This window comes from Amblyomma americanum, chromosome 7, assembly GCF_052857255.1.
Source record: "Amblyomma americanum isolate KBUSLIRL-KWMA chromosome 7, ASM5285725v1, whole genome shotgun sequence".
Lineage (NCBI taxonomy): Eukaryota > Metazoa > Arthropoda > Arachnida > Ixodida > Ixodidae > Amblyomma > Amblyomma americanum.
The window spans coordinates 61,989,491-62,012,624 of record NC_135503.1 but is presented as its reverse complement, the minus strand read 5'-3'; the positions used below and the strand labels follow the sequence as shown (position 1 = coordinate 62,012,624).

The window sequence follows — 23,134 nt, the reverse complement described above, 5'->3', positions numbered from 1 at the left end:
TCGTTTCGGTTCTGAAATTTCAGATTTTTTTCTTTATGTGGTGGCCCGCTGGTTTACTCTCCGCGCCGTATAGATGGAATTATTGTTTCGTTCTGACCTGCGTAAGCGTTTTTAAGGAGCGTTCGTATCACAGCTCATGGTGCGCCTCCCCTTTTGTCAGTGAATGTTCACATACCATAGAGTAGCCGTCATCATTGTTGATTTCACAGAACAGCAGGATGGTCTGGACAATACTCATGCCGTTGAACAACGATGTGACAGACTCCCGCACTTGATTAGAAAACTGCATAATTTAAAAGAAACAATTCTTTTTTCATGGTGCGGCTTGATGCCGCTGAACGACCAGCCTGTTATTAGTTGAAGCCAGTTTTATAGTTGCCTGCTCAAGAAGGCATGCTGCTGTAGCAAACCTAGAAAGCTAATAGCGAGAACCATGAAAAGAAAACGTGTGTAACCAAGACACGAAGCTGAAAGGGCACATTGTTGCAAAACTGCGAAGGAGTGAAACTGATAATGTTGAAAATGATGCGATGCCGCCAGCATTTATAAAATGACAAGTCGTCAGCTGTGCATTGGTGCCTGGAAATGAAGGCCCTCACTTTTGCAGAATTCATTGCACGCGGCAGTTCTGAGATCCCAATGAAAATGGTGAAAGAACTAACAACCAATCCATCCTATTGAGATTATGCTGGCCTTCTGTTCCTTAAATATGCGCAGGAATAAGGGAAGAATGGTTTTGCGAAGAGTCAAAATATAACTTAAAAAAAACTCTTCATTCGATGAAAAATTACAGAGGGCTCGTGAGACTGTACATGCTTGAAATGCTAAAGTCCTGTCTCTTCATGAGCTCTGTTGTGAGGATGATTAAATATCCCGTACCCAGCAACTCTGCACAAAAGCAGTTTGGAGAGGAAAATAATTTATGCACGCACTTTTTTCATATAATGCAAGATTTTATTATAACAATCATCATATTTACAGAATAGAAAGCAGCAAAGTGGAATGTGCTTTTCCCTCAATGAAGCTGTAAACTTGGTTTCGGCATAATTATTATGCCTGGAAAGTAGACATCAGTATTGGCTCTTTCTATAAACTTTCTTTGTTCAAGTATTCGGTATCTCAACACCAACCTATTTCCAACAATTTCGGACAAAAAAATTGAAAATTGGAAAGTTGTATTTTTATTTATTTATTTATTCACGTTGCCTCACAGGCTCCAAGCATGGAGTATTGTGTGAGGGGGGGATTACATAAATAGGGGTAATAACAGGAGCATGAATGACACGATTATATAATGCTGATTGACTGTTAGTACTCATTAAACAGTAAGAACATCATTATACAATAGTTATTGACGCGTCAGTAATTAGAAAAAATGGCTGTTATTTCGGTCCTAAAAGAAGCTGGATCACGAATATTGACGATGTGTTCCCCGGACCTGATTCTAATGACATCCTGGCTACTGTGCTGAAGACTGTACAAAGGATCGAATCCGGCCAAGATGGAATTCGAAGTGATTTGAGAGAGTTGAAGCAGTGGCAAGCGTCAGTAGACATTGAACTGAAGCAGTTGTCTTCTAGACTTCGCAGTGTTGAAGTGGACGTTTCAGATCTAAAAAACAATCCCGCTGCGTCTTCGGCTGATTCTCCTATTGCAGTTTCCAGCGTCATCTCTGACCAGCTCAGAATTATTGAATCGCGTTGTAATGACGCGGAAAACAGGCTGAGACGCTGCAACTTGCTTTTTTTTGGCCTTTCCGATGACATATCTGAGACATGGGCAAGTGCTGAAACAAAAGTGATTGACCTGTGCAAGAAGGAATTGGACATTACAGTAGATTCATCGCAAATAGAACGGGCACACCGCATTGGTAAATACGACCCGGCAAAGTGCAGGCCAGTGATGGTAAAATTCACATTGTTTAAGGACAAACAACAGATCATTGGGAACGGCATCAAGCTGAAAGGAACTAACTATGCTGTGCGCGAAGATTTTTCCTTTCAGACACGACTGGCTAGAAAGAAGTTGATCGAATTTGCCAAACCACAAAAAGTTCCGTACAAGCTAAATGTCGATAAGCTGAGAATAAACGATAGTGTTTACGTGTACGACGCCGCTACTGACACCGTAAAACTATCTTCCGCATAGGTAAGGTGTTGCTCGGCTACACGTGTCATCAGGAAAGAACAAACATCTTACCGCAATAACACCGCGCAATCGCAGCTCTCCTTACTTTTCACTAACATACGCAGCATTCTTCCTAAGTGCATCGAACTTTGTTCATACCTTGACAATTGTGAATGCGACATTTTAATACTAACCGAAACGTGGCTCCATAAAGATATTAGGAACGATGAAGTCTTGCCTGATATGGACAGTTTCACTATCTACAGAAACGATAGGAGCGACCGAAGGGGAGGAGGGGTGTTGATTGCTGCTAAAAAGCATATAACTTCTTTTCCCGTTGATATTCCTAGTAAATTAGAAATTTTGTGGGTTTGCATCACATCGCCATCTTCCAAGCATCTTCTTGGAGTTTGTTACAGACCACCAGATAGTCCGCAATCATTCGTCTCTGATCTACATGATAACCTAACTGAAGCAAAAGCTAAATTTCCAAAAGCAAGTATTTGCCTACTTGGTGACTTCAACTTTCCCGAAATTGACTGGCCGAGCTTAAGTTCGAGAACACGTGATGGCACTAATTTTGTTCAACTAACTCTCGATTTCTCTTTGGTCCAATTAGTCGAAAAACCTACCCGAGGAAACAATAAACTTGACCTCGTCTTCTCGTCAGTCCCAGACAATATAAGCCCTATCTCTTATTCTGATGGCTTCAGTGATCACGAACTGCTTAATTTCACGATTTCCATGCCTTCATGCGCACGTGCACAAACACATAAACGTATTTTTGATTATAACCGCGCTGACTACAATGCCATTAATATAGGGTTACAATCCTTTTGTGACACATATCTTCCGACTTTTTCTCAGCGTTCGGCCAACGATAACTGGGTTTTGTTCAAAAATAGTTTACTGGAATTAGTACACCGTCATATACCACTGCTCACCCTCCGCACGAACGCGTCTAAACCATGGTTCAACAGGATGTTACATGCATTAAAAAACAAGAAAAAGCGACTATTCAAAGCTGCCAAACGCCTTGGCACACCGGCTTCATGGCAGAAACACAAAACCGCCGAAAAAACATATTGTAGTGCCATCCGCAAAGCAAAGCTTAAATATTATTCCCATGACCTTCAATCCCTTATGACACACAACCCTAAAAAATTTTGGAAAACGATATCACCTATTGACACTCCGGTTCTTGTTTCGTTGTTGGATAACACTGGTGCTCCAGTTATAGAAGAAGAATGCCCACTTATATTTAATAATTATTTTTCTTCAGGCACTTTTACTGTAATATTGAAGGTAATGTCCCGTCACATATCGTGGTCCATTTTATCATCCAACAAGTCTATTTATTGTGCACCTATTCATATGTTGTTATGAAAATTCAGTACTATTTTTCTCATCATTTCCACGCGATAGTGACTAGACAGCAAAGAAAACATTAGACTGCAGCACATTTCTATGAACATATTTATAAACAACGTGTCTAAGCATGACAACTTACATCTGATGGCAGGTGGCTGAAATAGCAGTCAGAAATTCGTGCAATCTCTTTCTCTTCATAAGCTGCGAGTACAAAAAGAGAAGGATCAAGCGAAATGCTGACATGTACTGCGGTCGCTTTAAAATAAAAGTTTTGTGGCCGCTCGGAATGGCTTTTTGGTGACAAATGCAGTGCCTCTATTTAAAAGAAATTGTTCGAATATATTCTCCACTGGGATTTTCCTTGTTAAGCTGATTTAAATTTGTTTTTCTGCTTTTGATTGCTCCATTCATTTTATGCAGAACCCCACTCTAATCCGCACTTGCAGGACTTCTCCTCTGTGGACTAACCAGCCAACAAATGTTTTTGGATGAGCCTATTGAGGAACCGGGCGATAACTGTGCATTGGAACTGTGCGCCGTGAAAAAGATGGATTTCGAACGCAGACAGGAGGCACTCCAACTGAAAGTCGTGCTTCGTACCAACTGCTAGGCGGACTACACAGCTCTGATTTTCCAAGTTGAAGCGGCTAGTGCAGTGCACCATTATAATGGCTAAGCAAGTGTGCAGAAAAAAGCTTACAAAAGTAGACAGGCTGACAGCACCTCGGTTTCTGATTTATTAAGAGAGTTATTCTTTACCTCGTGAACACAAAGGGCATACGTGTCTTTGGATATTCACTGTCTTGATTATTTCATGTCCATTGTCAAGGGTCTTGATAGTATAGATAACATAATAACATTATTACTGCAATAACCTTCTGCCCATTATTCTGGGATGGCTGTAATGCAGTATTATTACTTTACTAATCAGAGCAATTAGACACACGTGACTTATCAACTGAGATAAACTGCTTAAGCAGGTAGTATATGCGTAAATTCAAGAATTTATATTCACGCAATCTAAGCTATATTTTCACTGCAAATAGCAGTGACATGAATCACTAAATTTAAGCGACGCTTAAAATGCTATGTCGTGTTATTCTCACGAGTGTTTCCACGATACCGACACTGCTATAATTTTTTTCTCATATATCAAAATCTGTGGCTGTACGAAGTACAAAAGTGTGTCTAACTGCACGATGAGCCGATATGAAGCACCGATTTTTCCTTTCGCAGCGTGCGTACTCTGATTTTCGTTTCTCGCATTATGGATATTAAAAATTCAGCATGCATCCACGGAATTTCCAAAAACAAATAATATATCTCCGACTGTGTTGCACTAGCCATGTGAGCACACTATACTCTGATTAACCCGATGCCCATTGCCAGAATGTATTCGAACAGTTGCTCGTACACCTAGAATGCTCGTGCACGTGCCTAAGAAAGCTGCACTTCAAGCATTCGTGCATCTCTAGCTCGCTAAAATAGCGCTAAAGGTTGAGGCACAGCACAGAACCGAAAAATGCTTCCTAAATATTGATGAAAAGGGCTTTCTGAGATGTTGTGAAGTCTAACAAGTAGGCTGAATATTTAAATGAAGTTTCTCGCACAGCAACATTTATAAAAACAATTCTCAAAGCAGCTAAAGCTGCAGACGCGTTGACAGATTCTTATATTGGGTTCGCTTGTTTTTGAGGAATCAGTATTTGAAAAGAGCCGTGGGAAATATTCGTCCAGGATTAACGCGCACTGGGTGAATGGCATCATGCGCATCACCTAATGCGATTAGAATTCTGCACGGGCCTAGTTGTCAGGCACAAGGTTGGGCCCAAACCGGACCCGCCAAGCTCGGCGCGGGGCGCGGCCCAGGCACGTTTGGTCAGGGCCGCAGGAGGTAAATCCTTAAATGTATGCAATTAAATTCCTACTTCACAAGTAAAGAAGTCGTCAGCAAAATCATTCAAATCGCAATAACGCTTGAAGAAATATGTTTGGTGAACACTAAAAACAAGAGAACGTGAGGCGGATTCACTTCTTTGGCTGACTGAGAATTGATATCGGCTGCGAGTAGCTCTGAAATTCGGTGAGGCAACTGAAAAAGGTTGCATATACGTGTGATAAACTACTTAGCGATACCTCTAGATATTTATATACCAATTTTTACAGCCCGCGTTGTTTAAATTTTAAAAAACCCTTCGATGCTCTAGTAATCATATTTACTTTGTTTATAATGAACACGATTTCTTGGGTTGATGACGATAAGAGTGTATTTAAATTTATGGCGCAAGGCAGTCTGCTGCCATAGAGCGCCATGACATAAGGTATTTTTCGTTGGCTCAAGGTGTGGTAAAAGACCCGTTTCCCAAGCATTTCGCCCTGGTTAAGCCGAGCACCAGGCCAGGGGAAGCTTTTACCCATTTTATCACCGGTGGGTACCCGGCGGCACTGGGGATCGAACCCCGCACCTCCCGCATGGGAGGCGGATGTTCAGCCACTAGGCCACCGCTGCGGTCTTTCGAGGGTTGAGCTCCTAGAGCTACTGGGCGCTTTTCGATGATGATGATGAAAGCAAGAACGCCTGTTTGTTACGCAGCACGTGTTTAAAAACCGAAGTGGCCAGAACCAACACTATCTCCCCAGATGGCATTTCTCATAGAGTACATACGTGTCGATTACAGAGCAGAGTTGAGGTGACTGCAACCAATGAACGACGATCTGAGAACACACAGCAGAAGGTCAAGCAAATAAGGAATGAAAGTCCTTCTGCAGTGGTGTCTATCGGACTTAAAAGTAGAGTCACTAAGAGAAACAGAAGAACCAGCAGGTGCGAAGCGGCTTTCAGTGTAACCGACGCCCTACGCTCTCTGGTAGCGAAAACAGCCTAAGCCCGCGATTCTGCGTAATTTAGCAAGCAAAGGCACTCGTGCAATTTCGCCCTGTGTCCGGCGTTACAACGCTCGACAAAGGACGCTGTAGTGCACCAGCAGTGCCGGAGCACCGAATCATCGAGAGGGGTCTTTAGATGCATTTTTCAATCTCTGAAAAGTGTCTTTTGACCTCTCTTTCAAGGCACGTCCGGTTGCGTTCAACAAGGCCGGGAGGGGGCGTCCAGGTTACTTGGGGAATGCAGTGTGAGTGGTGCTGAATAATCCCGGTTTACGCTTGACGTTGTCCACTTTCTCTCATTCCACGCCAACGGGAAAATCTATGCGAGATTCTAGCTCCGCTGTTCTTTCATTTCAGAGAGGTTACAAACAGCAGACCGTTAAAAAATGTTTAATTTTTCTCGCGCGACAAAATTCACCAGTGTAGCAGATACCAAAAAATTAGTAAATAAACATCGCGTTCTTATTTCCCAAAGCATACTATAACCATGTTTAATCCGTGTCTCTCCCAGAATTCCCCAACTCTATAGTTCACCCCACAATACTAAATTAAAAGCCAGGCGCATAACCTGTATGTACGGGCACGATCCCGGCCCAGGAGCGCCGCTTCAAGCCAGGCCTTGTCTAGGCCCGGCGGCACACAGCATTTTCAATCATAGCCCGGCCCGCGGACCGGGCGTGGACTGTCGAGCTGGCGCGAGCACGTGCAGTGTTCTAATGGCGACCTCTTGAATGTCACTTTTTTTTTTTGCTAGGCCTAGAAGTGTCGGTTGGAGAGCGTATACATATAGGCAACGCTTCGCCGCGGCCTGCATGGAGTTGTGCCAGACACAAGGCAGTCTGGAAGCTGGCCAGATGGCCTCACTCTCGAGTTGTGTCTACTCAGAACACGTACCCCAATCAGCAAACAGATAAGCGATATCTCCTTCCGCTTATTGGACTGGCACCGCACCCCTATGTGCCTTGCCGCATAAAACCGAAAGTAAGAAAACCACTCGAGGCACACCTTGAGACTACATCTCAGTTCAATACGAGTGGGTGATTCATCTGCAGCTTTGGTAGCGGAGTGGCGAGCCCGTCAGGTTACACAGCATTGTCCTGGGTGCTCTAATCCCCCAAAATACATCAGAATTGTATAAAATAATCTTATGTTCCTAGAATCAAGAGCAGTCCCCCACAAATGAGTTTGTCGCCATTTGAGTACAGACATAACCGACGGTTCTAGTGGCGCATCAGGAGAAAATTTTTCCATCCGTCTGCAAAATCGTGAGGCGCAGTGCAGTGAAAAACTGTCGAAAATGGTGTTTTATGGATGCAATACAAAGAAACCGAAATGGCGAATGATGTCTAACAAAAGCTAGCATGGTATCACTTCCGTGTTACAAAGCCGCGAATCTTATGCGCTGTTTTTCATACCTAGACTGCGGCTGTTATCCAGTCTTTCTCGTTGTTGTAAAAGCAGTGATAAATAGATCACATAGAAAACAAATCTTTGTTGTTTAGAAAGAAGAATGCGTTTTTTTTCTTTAGACATTGTAGTTCTATTGTACACGGGTAACAACAATCAGCATTTCGGAAACAATAGCTGCTGATTAGACAATAGGCATTGTAGCTGAAATGCGCACAAGAAGAGCCAAAGCTGGACACTGGATCTGTACTTACAGCATATATTGGCGTCTGGCATGTAGTTTTTCTTTTCCCTGCTAAAACGCCGTTCTGCACTACCGACTTCTATAAGAAGAGCTGCTAGTGCGAAGTGTGGCACTGCCGCCAACATTTCAAGTGCAGAGCTGAACTCAACAGAGTTCCACCGCCAACGATAGGGCGCAAAGCACTGATCCCCAGAAATACGCTACAAATCGAAGTTCGGTCCTACTAAGAAGAAAGAAAAAGTTCGGAATCGAGATTCAGGAGAGGCACAAAGCGCAGAAAGAAAACGAGGGAAGAACAGGAGAAAAACATCAGAGAAGTTTTATCACCGTTCATTAAAGCCATACTTAACAATACTGCTGAACCAACAGAAAGGGCTAATTATTCCAGAAAGCGGTTGTGGTGGGAACTTATTAGAACACGAGAAAGCAAAGAGATCAGACGAGGCAGATTTAGCGGCACTTTGATATGCTCGAAACAGAAACACTATAAAAAAGGAGGGAAGCAGCAGAACAAACCGTTTCTTTATTTTACCGCCGACTAATGTCCATACCAACGAAAATATCTACAAAACGAACTTGCGTAGAAAGAATTAATCGTACATTAGGGCCCTCCATTAGCTTTGCAACAGATAATAATTACAGAAGAGATCAATTTTTTTTAACTGCATTTCCAGAGACAGCGAGCTGCTGTATGGGGAGCTGATCTTTATTTTAAGGGGACAAGTGCTGCTCCAGGATATATAATGAAGAAAAGGAAAATTACCGCCAGCAGTATGGGTAATTCATATTCACTTTCTTTGTTCATATTAGGGGTCCTCTGGATTGACCTGCTAGACTTGCTGCCGACCAATATATTCGACTTTTATTTTATCTGTAAATTGCACAATCTTGGCTAAGTATCACATTACCTTATCAGTATCATATTCTATGATACTTAGGCATGTCTTACGCATCATATACTATGATATGGAAAGGGATGTTAATGGCACATTTCTCAGACACTGAATATGGCTCCTCTTTTTTTTCTGTCTATATGTGTGCGTTCAAAGTGATTAAAGAAAAAGCGACAGCAAATAGTCCAAAAAAATAAATGCAAAGACCTAAACGTCAATAGCTTCTGGTGAGAATAGTTTTGTAAATTTTTTTCTGATGAATCATCGTCATTGCTCAAAAATAACTGGAACGCGTTGACTGAGTTACCCATCATGCTGCGTTTCCCACGTGCTAATTCTCTCATTTTAAAACTCCAATTTGACGATTTCTACTGGGCCCTAATATACTAGACATTTTCTTGTAGAAGGTCGAAAATTTAAAAAAATAGGGCCCTTGAAGCGAAGGGAAGCTTTTGTGGCATATTAATACCAGTGTTGGCGGACGTCAAAAAGCAGGTGACTCATATTAACGCATATACTGATTAACTAAATTTAATACTTAACTTCTTAACTATTACCGATACCAACCTGGTTGGAATAATAAATTTGTAGACGGCCATTAGTAATAGCCATATCAGACAATGTCACCTCGTACATGCGTCACGGAGTGTCGTCATTTGATTGGTTTCGCTCTGCGCCATCCCGCAAGTGCGCCGTTTTCGAATGGCACGAAAAGTGGCCCAAATGAGTTGAGCCACAGCAGCGAGGGTGGATATTATTAAGCCGAAGGACAAAGAGATGAATTTATCTTGAAGCCTAAATATCTCCGCTCTTTTCACAATCTCCCTCGAGGTCTGGTAAGGTGGCTGTTCATAACGCAAAGCGCGGAAAACGCCTCCTCCGATAATGATCGTCAGGGAAGGCTAGTGTTACTGCTCACCACGCTGAGAATAGGAAAGGCCATCACATTTATCTGCCTCATAAAAGCGGTCATCCTTGTTGTTGTGTAATGTCTTCCTGTGTGTTATAGGGAAGTACCAAATAGCCTGCACCCATACCCGAAATGTGAAACTCAAGATCTAGTCGAGCCCTTTTATTCACCTAAAATCTCATTCAAATTGACAAAGGCAAGAGGGAGACACCAAACAGCAGTCTAAAAAGCACCAACCGAAAAACAAAGCTTATGAATTTACCCTCATAAGCTACAGGAATTAAATGCATGAATGCAGTCTTAGGCACAAGCCAACTGTATGCCTCGCTGGCAAGGAAATATTTTTTCATTGCATACATGAAGAATTTTTCAAACTGTCTCAATTGTGGTCGTTCAGAAAACCGATAACGGGCCTCCGAGCACTATCAGAATCGAGTAATCTATCTTGAACATTTTTGTAAGACGTTCAAGAACGACCTTATCAGTTACAAGTGTTTGCCTGGGAGTCAGTGACACTAAAAGACTCTCATAGGTCCTCGCTGAACAAAAAGAAAAATTCAAAAGCATAATTTTTCGCTATTGCAGGTCGCTAACGCTAGCATAGCCTACCTTCATGCACAGATTTGCTTATTTTTCATATTGCAAGCGGAAACAGCAAAGCGCAGGTTTAAAATACAGCAAATGCTTTCTGATCGAGCAAAGGAGGCACTGATATGAGGAATACGAAGAAAGGTTCTCCATAAGCAGTAAATTTAATCCCGATATTAATCTGTAGCACGTTACGAAGATAATAATAATATCCTCTGATGCAGGATCTATATAAATAAATAAATGTACAGTAGCGCTATGTTATAGCACCTTCCCTTTGCACGGCTGCTTCGTGCATCTGCGATGGATTAATAGGAGGTCAATTTATTAGCACGCATTTACGCCGCCATATCCAATTGGCAGCCCCTCATGTGGCATACAAGGTTCTCTGTCGTACCGCCACTTCGTATAGAGCACATGACAGCGAATACCTGAACTGACAGGCACGCAAGGTAGGTAGCGACGCCCTTTGGCAGCTTGCGCATTCGACTAGGGCTTGATGCAGAAGACTGTCGCTAGACGGCGCTTTCAAATCTCCTTTTATGTCACTGCTTCAGCCATGATTTTAAAAGACGCAACTGATCAAGTGGTTACAAACAAGGTCATGAAATATCTGGAGTGGCTGGTTACAAATATTTCGGGGTATGGGTAAACGAAGGACAGATTTACACGAAAAGCACAAACACACTGTAGGGCAAAAGGGCGAAGGGAAACTGGGTTAATGAAACGTAGGTGCCTAAGGCAAAACCGCAAACGAGGCAGCAGAGGGGGATATGGGGTGGGCATTGTTCGAATCACGGGAAGCTCAGAGTAAATTATTATAAGAACAACGCCTAGGGTAATAGAACGATAACAGGTGGGCAGCTAATGTACTTAAACACTTATTCATAAGGAGCGTTCACTAACAATTCCGCAAAAGGACAACTAACCAGTAAGTACTCAGCACACAAAGACGGAGAAGTAAAGAGTTTTAAACGACAGGCAAAAAATGCAGAATGTAAAAACTGGATTAGTTCAATGGAAAAAAACTACTGAAAACTGAAACTGAAACTACTGAAAATTGAAAAGTGGTTTTCGGGGAAACGAAATGGCGCAGTATCTGCCTCACATATCGGCGGACACCTGAACCGCGCCGTGGGAAGGGATAAAGGAGGTATACGGAAGTTGAGAAAGGCAGATCAGGAACGCGCGGTTCAGGGATCCACCGAGATGCAAGGCAGATACTGCGCAATTTCCCTTCCTCAAAAACCAATTTTCAACTTTTTTTTTCATGTAGGAAACGTTCTATGATAACTCAACGGGAAGTGTCCTACTTTTTAAAGCTCGTTCAGGGTGTCTTAGAATGCGCAGCTGGAAAAAGAAATATTACCAAGAAGGTGACACGCGTGCAGTGCGTGGTAAATTCGTAGAAACAAACATCTTATTTTCGAATGCATTGGTATCCACCTGGATGTCGATGCAGGCACAGTCACTCTCCCTGAATCTCTAGGGCTTAGAGAAAGCAGTGATCATGTGATTGAATCTGCAGTGGAAGTTAGCAAAAGGCAATTAGAAGATTGATGGCTCAAAAGCAGGGATGTGACATAATTTGAGAACTGTAGGAATAAAATGTATTTAAAGAAAATGGCGAATGTATAGACCCATTTATAACGCCTCTAAACAAATAAAAAGGAAAATGATAAAAAAAAGCCCGTCATGGGTGGAAACTGCCATCACCCTGTTTCAAAGGAGCCACTCCTGTCTTCCATACATCTATTCTATAGGTTGTCTTGATGTCAGCGCGCCTTCGCTTTCAGGGTGGACACACCCTTTCTGTACCACCCCGCGCCGTCGTTTCCCCCTCGCAGCGTCAACTTGGATTCGACGCTCCGGCCGCGTAATGCGCAATGCGTGTGGCGTGGTGGTAGCGTGGCGGCTGCAATAATCCGACTGAACTGGCCATAGGCAGTGCCTAGTTGTTTCGCTTGTGGCAGTAGTGTTCAGCCACTTTTGAGAGTGTTTTATGCATGGCGCTATCCCTCAGACTACACGACAATCTAAAAAGTTATGACGGACTGCTGTGTTCCCCAGTCCCTGGCTCAACTGAAAATGGGCAGAAGTTATTTAATCTTCTTTCGTATCCGTAATTTAGAATACATCATGATCGCCAAATTCCGTACAATTATGCTGCATTAGTTCTTCGAAAGTGAGGACTGTTCACAAGGCCCCAAGTTTCTTGGGTATACCAGCAGCACGGATGATGACCTTTCAATACAGCTATCTTTAGCGTAATTAAAACATGCTTTTGAAACATTCTCCTGTGTCTCTTTGTATTATTACTGCACCATATGTGGAAAACTCCACGCATTAATGGCAAATTTCTCTTCCAAACGATCTGTCGCCACATTGCTCTCCGCTGGACAACTGTCGGCACTTCTAAGGACTTACTTCCTCACCTGCGTCCCTTAGTGGCTTGTTCCGCAACAAATTCATGCAGATGGTCTGAGTTTTTTTCTGAGCGATGTTGACTACATGCAGAATAATGATATGATGTGACGATGTTTTGCTAATTTGTAGTTGATGTAGCCTTAGGCGGGGCCATGTTTAACTGAAACGTTTATTTGTTATTTTCATACCATGTATAAAAAACCACTGAAAGAGATTGCTTCACAAACAAACCTCACAAAATAAGGCCCTAATAACTACTTCCTTCGATTCCCATTATCCCTGCCAGGCTGAACTAACAAAAGCGAGTCGAAGCAACGCAGGCCGCTTTCCTTGCTTCGACGGTATTGTCTGCTCCAGTTTCGAAGACAAACTGACTTGCGGCCTCAATCGATAGTAGTCGGGCAAGGTTATAGATCTCTCAATAAGGCATGAACCTGGGCTAGTTGGAAAACCGCGTTTCGAGGATAGCGCGCAGAAGTACAGGAACGAGTGAACAGGACAGATGAGCTATTATACTCGCAGCTGTCAAGACAGGCAAAAAAAGTAAGCTATTGGACATGCCTGCCCATAAACTCATGGGGCGAATTTCACTGATGTGGCTGCATGAAGCTAACGAAAGGAGGCGTTTTCGCCCGGTATTAGAGAAAATGTAGGTACGCCACCAGGATATTTTGAACGAGCCGGCGCAAGGAAGTAGAGGGGGAGGGGTTCAGACTGCCTTCGTGACATAAAAATGAAATATATAAACTAAACAAAATGCAGCGACCAGAGCTTCATATACTAGCTTACCAGCGAGAGCTCCAAAATAATATGGGTGCCCCACTTGGAAACGTCTTTATCGTCAGCTTATGAAGAAAGCGCTCGGCAAATCTTGATTTGGCCTGGCAGGTTCAAACCCTCGCATCCTGTTGGAGCAATCAGCTTCGGGGCGATTACAGCTTTCCCGCCCTACGTCATCGGCGCACGCACTTCTGGTCATCTGGGCAAAACGTGCAACTTCTGTCAGCGTGGTGCAGAAAGCGCGATGTGTACCGAGATTCCTGCGATCGTCTCCATTCGGGGGAAGCAAGGCGGCGCGGAAAGCTCGAAATATGCAAAACCGAGACGAAAGGGGGTAATTTCCCCCATCGGACGACGCCAATTTGCTTGAAGTGAGCTCGCGTAGTTTGTGTGAAGCAGTAGTCGGAGATCTGCTATGAAGGGCTGTGTTGTTCACCTTTGGCTGCTCATCAGAAAACAAGCAGTTGGATTCGCAGGTCAATCCAGGCATCATGGAATAAGCAGCGCTATCGAACGGGGACAGCGAAGGAGGAGACGACACGCACTACTGCGCTGAAGTTACTTTATTTCTGGAGACTTAGATCCACGCCTTTTCTGCTCCTTGTATGTATCTCTGGTGCATAAGAGGCGTGGATCGAATTCTTCAGAATTAAAGTTTTAAGTTCACCGCAGTTGTGTGTGTCGTCTCTTCCTTCGATGTCCCCTTCTGCTAGCGCTACTTATCCCATGATATCGAATCTCCAGCCACCCCAGCAATTACCCTTCTCAAGAGAGAACGCTGCAAGTCAACAGACTACTCCAAAGTACGCGAGGCAAGACGTGCGAAACGCTTGCGTTCCAGAACAGTTTTTGCCGGGGTGGAGGCATAATGCGCCGCTTTAACGTTTCATCCTCATAAATACTGAAATAAGCAGCCATGAAAGACGACTTCTCGCAGTAGATTTCATGGCGAACGAAAAGCCGTCTGAATGGCAATCTTTAGCGGGTATGCAAATTCTGCTCGAAATAAGTAATCCTGTTTGTTGGAAAAGTAATTATATGCAGAGTATCCGGGTCAACATTTCGCACTGGAGTATGCTACGCCCGCTGTGGCAATATCGCTACTGTTCACAAGGTGCCGAGATTCTGAGCAGATTAGCTGAGAAAGACTATATATTTTCGTGTAACGAACTCTGATTCACAGTTTAAGCATTCTCGTGTATCCCCCTGTCTTTGGAGAACGTCAAATGTGGTGAATTATCCATGTTAGCGGCAGTTTTCTCTTCGAAACGGCCCGTCGCCGCATTGCGCTCATTGCAACGGAACGGGAGAGTGGGCCCAACATGACGTCGTCGAGAGCCATGTCTTCATCTTGAAACCGCCGTTGGTCATCGAGGTGGCCTATTCAGCTATCGAGAGAGAGAGCGATAAGTTTAATGCCGGAAAGATGAATGTCTTGCCTTCTAATCTGCACCGGAGAGAGGGAAGAGGAAAAGTAAGAGGGTTATGATGGGTGACGGCGTGGTGAGCAGAGAGATGAGAATATGTGCACACACATTTGATGGCATGACAACCGCCAATCGAGCCATCGAGACAAACACTGACAATAGGGGATAGCTTCTAATGAGCATACGAAAGTGAATACAGCACTCGTAAAATTCTTCTTAAAGCAGTGGGAGGGTATGCTCTCCAGCGACTGCCGCGATGACCAGATCGGCCTGATACGGCGACCTCAGCTGACGGCAGCATCCAGCGGAGCCTTGGAATAGGGGCAACCGACCGTAGCGGAGATGGATTCATCTGAACCGCATAAAAGCACTTGCGCTAGAGCTCAATAAAGTTATCTTATACTATCCAATCCTATCTTAAAGCATGCATATACCGCAAGGGCTTCAGAGCCATAGGGTGCGCAGCTGTCCTCAAAAAAAACGTGGAAGTCAGCTCACCGGACAATCCCGAGTAGTTGTAATGCGCAAAACGGAACACAGCAGTTTTCCTAGCGTATGCTTCTCGGCATTGGAGGTGCATGCACCCATTGTGGGAACCTTCATACATGAAACCTCCTGCGAAATAATCGTCTGAAGAAACATGGGGAATAATTAAAACGCAATATCTCTTATTGCCCGATCGTACTTCAGGTTGCGACTCCGTAAGCTGACGCCAGCGCTTCGGCCAGAGTTCAGTGATCGGACCGATCGCCAGACTTCACCTCAGGCGGTGAGCTCTGCTAGCATCTCAATTCTTACCTTGCATCCAAGGGTCAAGGCGATCTTGGAAACTCGCTGCGTGTAATCCAGGTTGCCGCGCTGATCCAAACACTCCCGCTAATGTGATACACCGCACCCCTCCCTCCAAGCCCATTTCTCGCCGATATCGTCTTTCTTTTCAACCTAGCGCACCATGCCAAACCTTCGAACACGATGGTACTCTTAACACCTCCCCGGTCCTCCACAAAAAATTATTGAAGGCGATTACATGTGCTATAAATGAAGGCCAGAAAACGAGTCATCAATTTTCCAGGATACACAAAGACGAAAAGAAAACGAATAAGGGTGAAGAACAACAAAACGTCAGTAGATTGAGGTCTCACGTCAGCTGCGCGTTGCACACCAAGCGAGAAATACAGAACACAAAATACTAGTGTTAAAGGTATGAGTAGCGCATACTCGAGTAATTACTTTAGAAAATTACGCATATGCTGAAGCCTAGGCAATTAACTTTTTTTTCACAAATTTATCATATTTTAGCCCATCGCTGGGTTTATAAGTCCTTACCAGGCTCCTCCGCATTGAAGCACTCATCTTTCACGAACATGCCTAAACAATCTTGTCGTGTTATAACGTGGAATTCCGGTCCCACGCTTATACAAAATGCTTTTCTCTTTTTTTTTTATTGACGCCTGCTCAATCACTTCCTGCCAAGTTCTCTCATTTTCAACTTACGCTCCAGGTGAGACCGCAGCACTCCAGCGCCACGCAGGTGCCAAAATTGTCCTCGTGGTGGTCTTGCGTCTTCACACCGGCCAAATTGCGGTGCTCTGCCTTGTGTTTATTTTGAAAGTACATGAGAAACGATGTTTTTTCACGGGATATGACCTCTTCGATCATACAGTCCCTGCTGCAGAGAGGGCGACAAGTTTATTACGGAACGCGTACTACCTGCAGTGTAAAATGCAGCAGCTAGGAGCGCGTAATTGACCTTCTTAATCATCGCTTTGGGCGGGAAGCAAGCAGTGCTCTTCTATAAAGAGATGTGAGCCTTGCGCGCCCGACGATATTCTGCCTCCGATACACGACCTGACGCGCAATTCTGTTTGGAGGGGTGTGGGGGATGAAGTGTTTCCGCATTCCTGATAGAGCGGCTGTCGGCTTTGTAAATAGATTTTTCGCATCAGCAAAAAGTCAACTTCACTGGATTGGGAATTCTTTTCTTCAGTGAATGTATTTAAAACGAGATATGAAAACATTCTTTTTATTCTGAAAGGTCCGCAGTGCTTCGGGAAATTTCATCCGTGAAAGTTTCGTTTTGGTGAATTCCGCATCTTTTCACCGTATATTCAATAATCATACCATAAAATTTTAATTGTGCATGAATGTGCACTGTTTTTATGAGTAGACAAGTATATATCTATGCTGTGCTTGCTTGCTTTGAAAGTTCTGTGTAGGCCTGCACAATATTTAAGTATTTAGTACACGCTTGCTTGTGTGTTTCATGTACACAAGGGGCGTATAGTGCTGTCTTCATTAGGGAACCGACGCCTAACAGGCTCACCGCGTTTTGCCACAGTTTCCTGCTTCTTTTAAAAAAGATAAGCAACAAACAAACAAAAAAGTCCTCAGTGCTCTTAAGTGCCAAAAATTCCCTCCCTAGTGTTTCTCCTTTTCACCGCTTTCCACATCTCTAAGCCCCTGCCACTTCTTCTGGGGACTATTCTGCACCTGCGGCATGCTGCTGCCTGCGGAACTAAGTCATTTTTATGTGCCCAGGTTGAGGCAACGGCTACGAGACATTCCGTGGAGAAGGTTGGTCAGTTATATCAGCTAAATATGCTGATTTAACCTGCGCAAAAACTCCAATACTTACCACGAAAATTTCGAGCGCATGATGTGCAAGAAAGGTAACTATTAACAATTTTTTTAAAACTGGGATGCCGTTGACACAACTCCGCCACTAGTAACGAAAAAACGTACATTTAAGTGACTTTTGGCACTCGGCCAAAAGTGCAGTTGCATTGAAATAGATAAAATTACAGATTACTGGACCACAATAACAAACTCAAATGCCAGCAAGGTGTCTCTCTCACGGCCTAGAATACATTCTTCTGAACCGCGTCATCTTCGGGAATGTAGAAGCAGGAGTATAGAGTGGAAGATTGTCTACTCCTTACGAACCTGAAAGGATCCCTGAGCCGCGATATGCACTAGCACAAACAAATATGATTTCTTATCTCATGGACTCTGGGCCCTCAGCATATTCATAAAAACAGACATATGATCTCTTGCAGTGTGCAGCCACCGAGCAACGATTAAACTTAGCCTTCACGTCTATGGCCCACCATTCACAATAACTACCGCAGGTTGCAACAACATACTCCCTGCCTGTACTGTGCCCTCATCAACTTAACTCCATCTACATTAGCCAAGATTGGAGCCATTCATTGTCATCAGCAGCGTAGGTTTAACGGCTTTGGTGCTGCGTTGATGACCCCAAGGTAGCGGGTGCGATTCCGGCCGCGGCGACTGTATCTTGATGGAGGCGAAATACAAAAAAAAAATTCCAGGGGTGCACTGATGTCTGCTTTGGTGCAGTTATGCAAAATCGTTCCTCTTACTGCATGTCCGCCATCTCGCCTCTGTCATCTCGCCTACGCGCGCGCCAGCTGCTGGACCAGCGCCGTACACCTCGAGGGGGTTTTCAGTGGGTGCCGCATGATGGCGCGACGACTACACTTTAAGCGCGGAGGAAATTTACCGGAAATGTACATCTGTAATTTAGATAGATGCTCATAAGTACTCATGCACGCCTCAGTACATATCTCCAAGATACGCTTCTGAGACGTCTGTGCATTCACTAGACTTGCCTTTGCTGAACATCAAAGGTTAAACCGTTGTGGCAAAGTCGAAGCGTTCCTGTTTCGCACGCCAGAGGCCTGGGCTCGATCCCCACCTACGCCACCGTTTTCTGTTCATTACTTTTATTCAGTTCGTGCAGACACGCTCTGTCCACCACTTCCCACAGCGCCTGTCCACAGCTTCCGGTGACGCCACTCATGAGCCAAGAAATGCTTTCGCATTAAAACACGCGTTTGCTTTGCGATGTTAGTGCACATTAAAGAAACCCAGGCGTTCAGAACTATTCTGGAGCCCTCCATTACGGCGTTCCCCATAGCCTGGTGTCGCTTCCGGAAGTTCCCGCAAAGTACAAACTACGTTGCTTGTCATGTGACATGTTCCGTCAACAAACGAGCCTTCCGGGATACTCACACTGCCAAATCTACGAAAAGTTCCCGTACTACGGGCACACATGCTGAAAATGCCATGGGCATAATTAATCATTCCCCCTCAGTATGCAGTTATCTATACCCACCTTCCCAGCATGGAAATGGAGAACTGCGCTGACTACACTGCAAACCATGATGTGGCTCCATCAAGCTCCACCCCGTTATTTATGTATCTACTTGCATTTACGCATACTGCAGTTGTACAGACCAAGCAAGGGGGCAACATTCTAAGAACCAAAATAAGAACAAGAACATGGCAAATCCAACTCTCTGAGGAATGAATCAATGGAAAGATGCAAGAATGGCATGTGCGGGCAATACTAACTTGACACCATAACATAAAACACTTTCTTCAAAAGCAGCAACACCACAGGTCGAAACGGAATCTTCAGGTGGTGCCTTCCACGCTGTGACTATTCTCGAGAAAGATCAGTACCGTATTTGAATGGGTTGGTGCGTTGGTGGTGTTATATTGGTGGGTATAGCGAGTCTGTCGTGTGGATCTGGAACATAGGTACAGAGCAGTACTGATAATAAATTGCCTCAAATATCGTGAGTAAAGGAATATAAGTCTTGCAAGTGATCTCCTCTCTTTCTAAAGTTTAATATGTTATTGATAATCATCAGAAAATAGGGGTGTATATAGCTATGATAACAGTTAAAGATGAAGTGGACGGCCCTTCTTTTGACTATATAGAGTTTCTTTATATCTTTTTTTTTTACCCACCGCGTTGGCTCAGTTGTTAGGGCGCTCGGCTGCTGAGCCGGAATTCCCTTGATCGAACCCGACCGTGGTGGCTGCGTTTTTATGGAGGCAAAACGCTAAGGCGCCCATGAATAATAATTGGTTTTTTTGGGGGAAAGGAAATGGCGCAGTATCTGTCTCATATATCGTTGGACACCTGAACCGCGCCGTATGGGAAGGGATAAGGGAGAGAGTGAAAGAAGAAAGGAAGAAATAGGTGCCGTAGTGGAGGGCTCCAAATTAATTTCGACCACCTGGGGATCTTTAACGTGCACTGACATCGCACAGCACACGGGCGCCTTAGCGTTTTTCCTCCATAAAAACACAGCCGCCGCGGTCGGGTTCGAACCCGGGAACTCCGGCTCAGTTGTCGAGCGCCCTAACCACTGAGCCACCGCGGCGGGTGGGCGCCCATGTGCTGTGCGATGTCAGTGCACGTTAAAGATCCCCAGGTGGCCGAAATTACTCCGGAGCCCTCCACTACGGCACCTCTTTCTTCCTTTCTTCTTTCCCTCCCTCCTTTATTCCTTCCCTTACGGAGCGGTTCAGGTGTCCAACGATATATGAGACAGATACTGCGCCATTTCCTTTCCCCCAAAACCAATTATTATTATTATTATTATTATTATTATTATTATTATTAATATTATTATTATTATTATTATTATTATTATTATTATTATTATTATTATTATTATTATTATTATTATTATTATTATTATTATATCCTTTTTTTTTAAAAGGATCTCATACCACACACGCATGCCCTAGTTTCGCACGAATTATGGAGTTGAAAACAAGCAGTTCACGTTAAGCTTGTTTTAGGTGGCAAAGCCTTCTTGAAGCAGGCGAGCAAATATTGGTTACGTGATTTGACCGTGAAAGGCGATTAGTAATGCTGAAAGCAAGTTATTTATTTCGCTCATCTCTACCAGTGGAGGACTATTAATTATATAACTAAAATCTATATGACATATTTTTATTTTGTAACGAGGAGAACAGATTTGTCAATATTTTCTTTCATAAACCAGAGGCGGCGCCACTATAGAACAACAGGCAGGTTTGACTGCTGGGGAACTTAGAACGCACCCTGACATTTGAGCTGACATCATTAAGAACAAACAATGACAAAAATACCCCGCACGGCAAACGTGACTTGGAAATGAGCCGTAAAAATAGTTTTCTCTGTACCTCTCATAGCGCGATCAGTTAAAGAAGACTTTGCTGAGGCCCAGACTTACGCTTCTCGTCTAAAATGTGTGACATGTGCACCTTCCCGGGCACATATGTGTCAAACACGGCATGCCTTGAAGCTTATATTAGAATTACCCAGCCGATTCACCGTGCACCAGCGGCTATTGCAGGCAATTTTTCATGTGAAGCTCAAGAGATAGCGCATTTTGTTATTGTTGTCGAAACTGCTTCATTGTACCACAAGCTTCTGATGGAACATGGCTCTTATACCGTGCAACGTAGCTCAAAAGTGACCCCAAAAGCTGCTCTCTGGCAGGCTTTGCGAGGTAAATATTTTGAGGCCTGTGGCCCCTGTTGCACCATGCCTCAAGCTGTGCGGGACGAACGCACTTCTCTCATTGTTTTCGTGCGAGCAAGTGCGGCCAGGTGTAATGCATACCGCGTACTTTCGGCAACTTCTTCGCTGGTATCGCAATGAGCATGCGAGTGATCACGGCGGTGGATAGATAACGACAAAGAAGAGGCCCACCAAGAGAGATCAGCGCGAGTGCGCTGTTTCTTCACTTCTTGCTTCACTGCTGCTAAGACCCGCCGCCGAAGTTTTCCTGGAACGTGCGTGCAGGAGCTGCTCCCTTCCAGGCTCTGCAGTGAGTGTCCTTGGATGTATGGAACATAGGAGCATGCCTTGGAGACGAGGTGGTGGCAGTTGCCACCGCGCTCGGCTTTTCTTTTTCATTCATTTTTTCTTTATATTTCTTTAGAAGTGCCGCGAATCGGTCTGTACATCCGCCATTTTTAAATACATTTTCAAACTTTCACTTCAACCTTTACGCAATCTCTCTGCTTTTGAGCCAGCAATCTTCCAATTGCTTTTCGCTAACTTCCACTGTAGGTTTATTTGCATGACCTTTGTCACCTCTAACTCTATAGGGCCTGAGAGAGTGTGTTAACAGTGGCAAAAAAAGAAGGAAAATACATAGAAGAAAAACGGATGAGCGCTGTTACCGTTGTTTCTTACGCATTACCTACTCGCCCGATACGCTATGCTGCTAAGATAGTGGCCTGGTTTTTCACCGCAAAGTGTTCGCGCTTCGTTGTGTTGCTTTAATATGCTTTGCTAGGAGAGCTTCTACGTAATCGTTGCAGTGTGTGAGTGTGTCCAGTTGCGCCGTCTCCTGTGTTGTTTATTGAACTGTGGCTCGAGGAGAGCTGCTTAACGTCGTTTGAACCAGCGCGATACTTCCTCTTTTGTGGCCTTGAGTATATTGTTCTGGTGTTTGAAGGTTTCAGCGCTGCCCTTAGTGCTGTACTGTTCCAAGAGTTTTCCGACCGCATTTATATTGTTGAACATTTTAGTGTTGTTGTGTTTGCGCGTAATAGTTTTTTTTTGCCTGCTTTTGGTGATGCGTTATTTTTCGGGCTTTAGCCTGGCTCGCAGACTTTTCTAATTGGTTTTTTGGGGAAAGGAAATGGCGCAGTATCTGTCTCATATATCTTTGGACACCTGAACCGCGCCGTAAGGGAAGGGATAAAGGAGGGAGTGAAAGAAGAAAGGAAGAATAGGTGCCGTAGTGGAGGGCTCCGGCATAATTTAGACCACCTGGGGATCTTTAACGTGCACTGACATCGCACAGCACACGGGCGCCTTAGCATTTTTCCTCCATAAAAACGCAGCCGCCGCGGTCGGGTTCGAACCCGGGAACTCCGGATCAGTAGTCGAGCGCCCTAACCACTGAGCCACCGCGGCGGGGCGCAGACTTTTCTAAAGAAAGAGGTTGCATCACTGCGTAGCAGGTGATTGTACTATATAAAACGCTCGAGATGGTGCGTACGCAGACAGCTCGTAATTGAGGACTGTTTTACACGCTGAAACCCAACCTTCTCCTGGTGCCGTGGGAGCGGCATGTTTTCAGCAGAAATGTCTCCGTCTCTTTCGACCGTTACGGACACCGTGCGTTCTGAGTGACCAAAGTTTTCTTTTTCTTTTATCTTGTAGTCTCACTGGTTGGTGATAAGGTACTTGCAAAACTCCTGTCAGTAGATCTCAGAAGCTGCAATTTATGACATTAGACACTGTGCTTAG

The 23,134-nt window shown here is 44.3% G+C and overlaps 1 protein-coding gene across 1 annotated transcript in view; it reads right to left on the bottom strand.

Moving 5' to 3' along the window:
• The window catches only part of LOC144097731 (uncharacterized), a 22,873-nt gene extending 6,447 nt beyond the window's left edge, over positions 1-16,426 (bottom strand). Inside the window, exons 1-3 of the mRNA XM_077630370.1 lie at positions 16,387-16,426; positions 3,638-3,699; positions 176-283 (exon numbers count right to left, since the gene is read on the bottom strand). Of these exons, the coding sequence (XP_077486496.1) occupies positions 176-283; positions 3,638-3,699; positions 16,387-16,426 (210 nt within the window). The remainder of the gene's footprint in view (positions 1-175; positions 284-3,637; positions 3,700-16,386) is intronic.
• Positions 16,427-23,134: the final 6,708 nt, after the last annotated feature.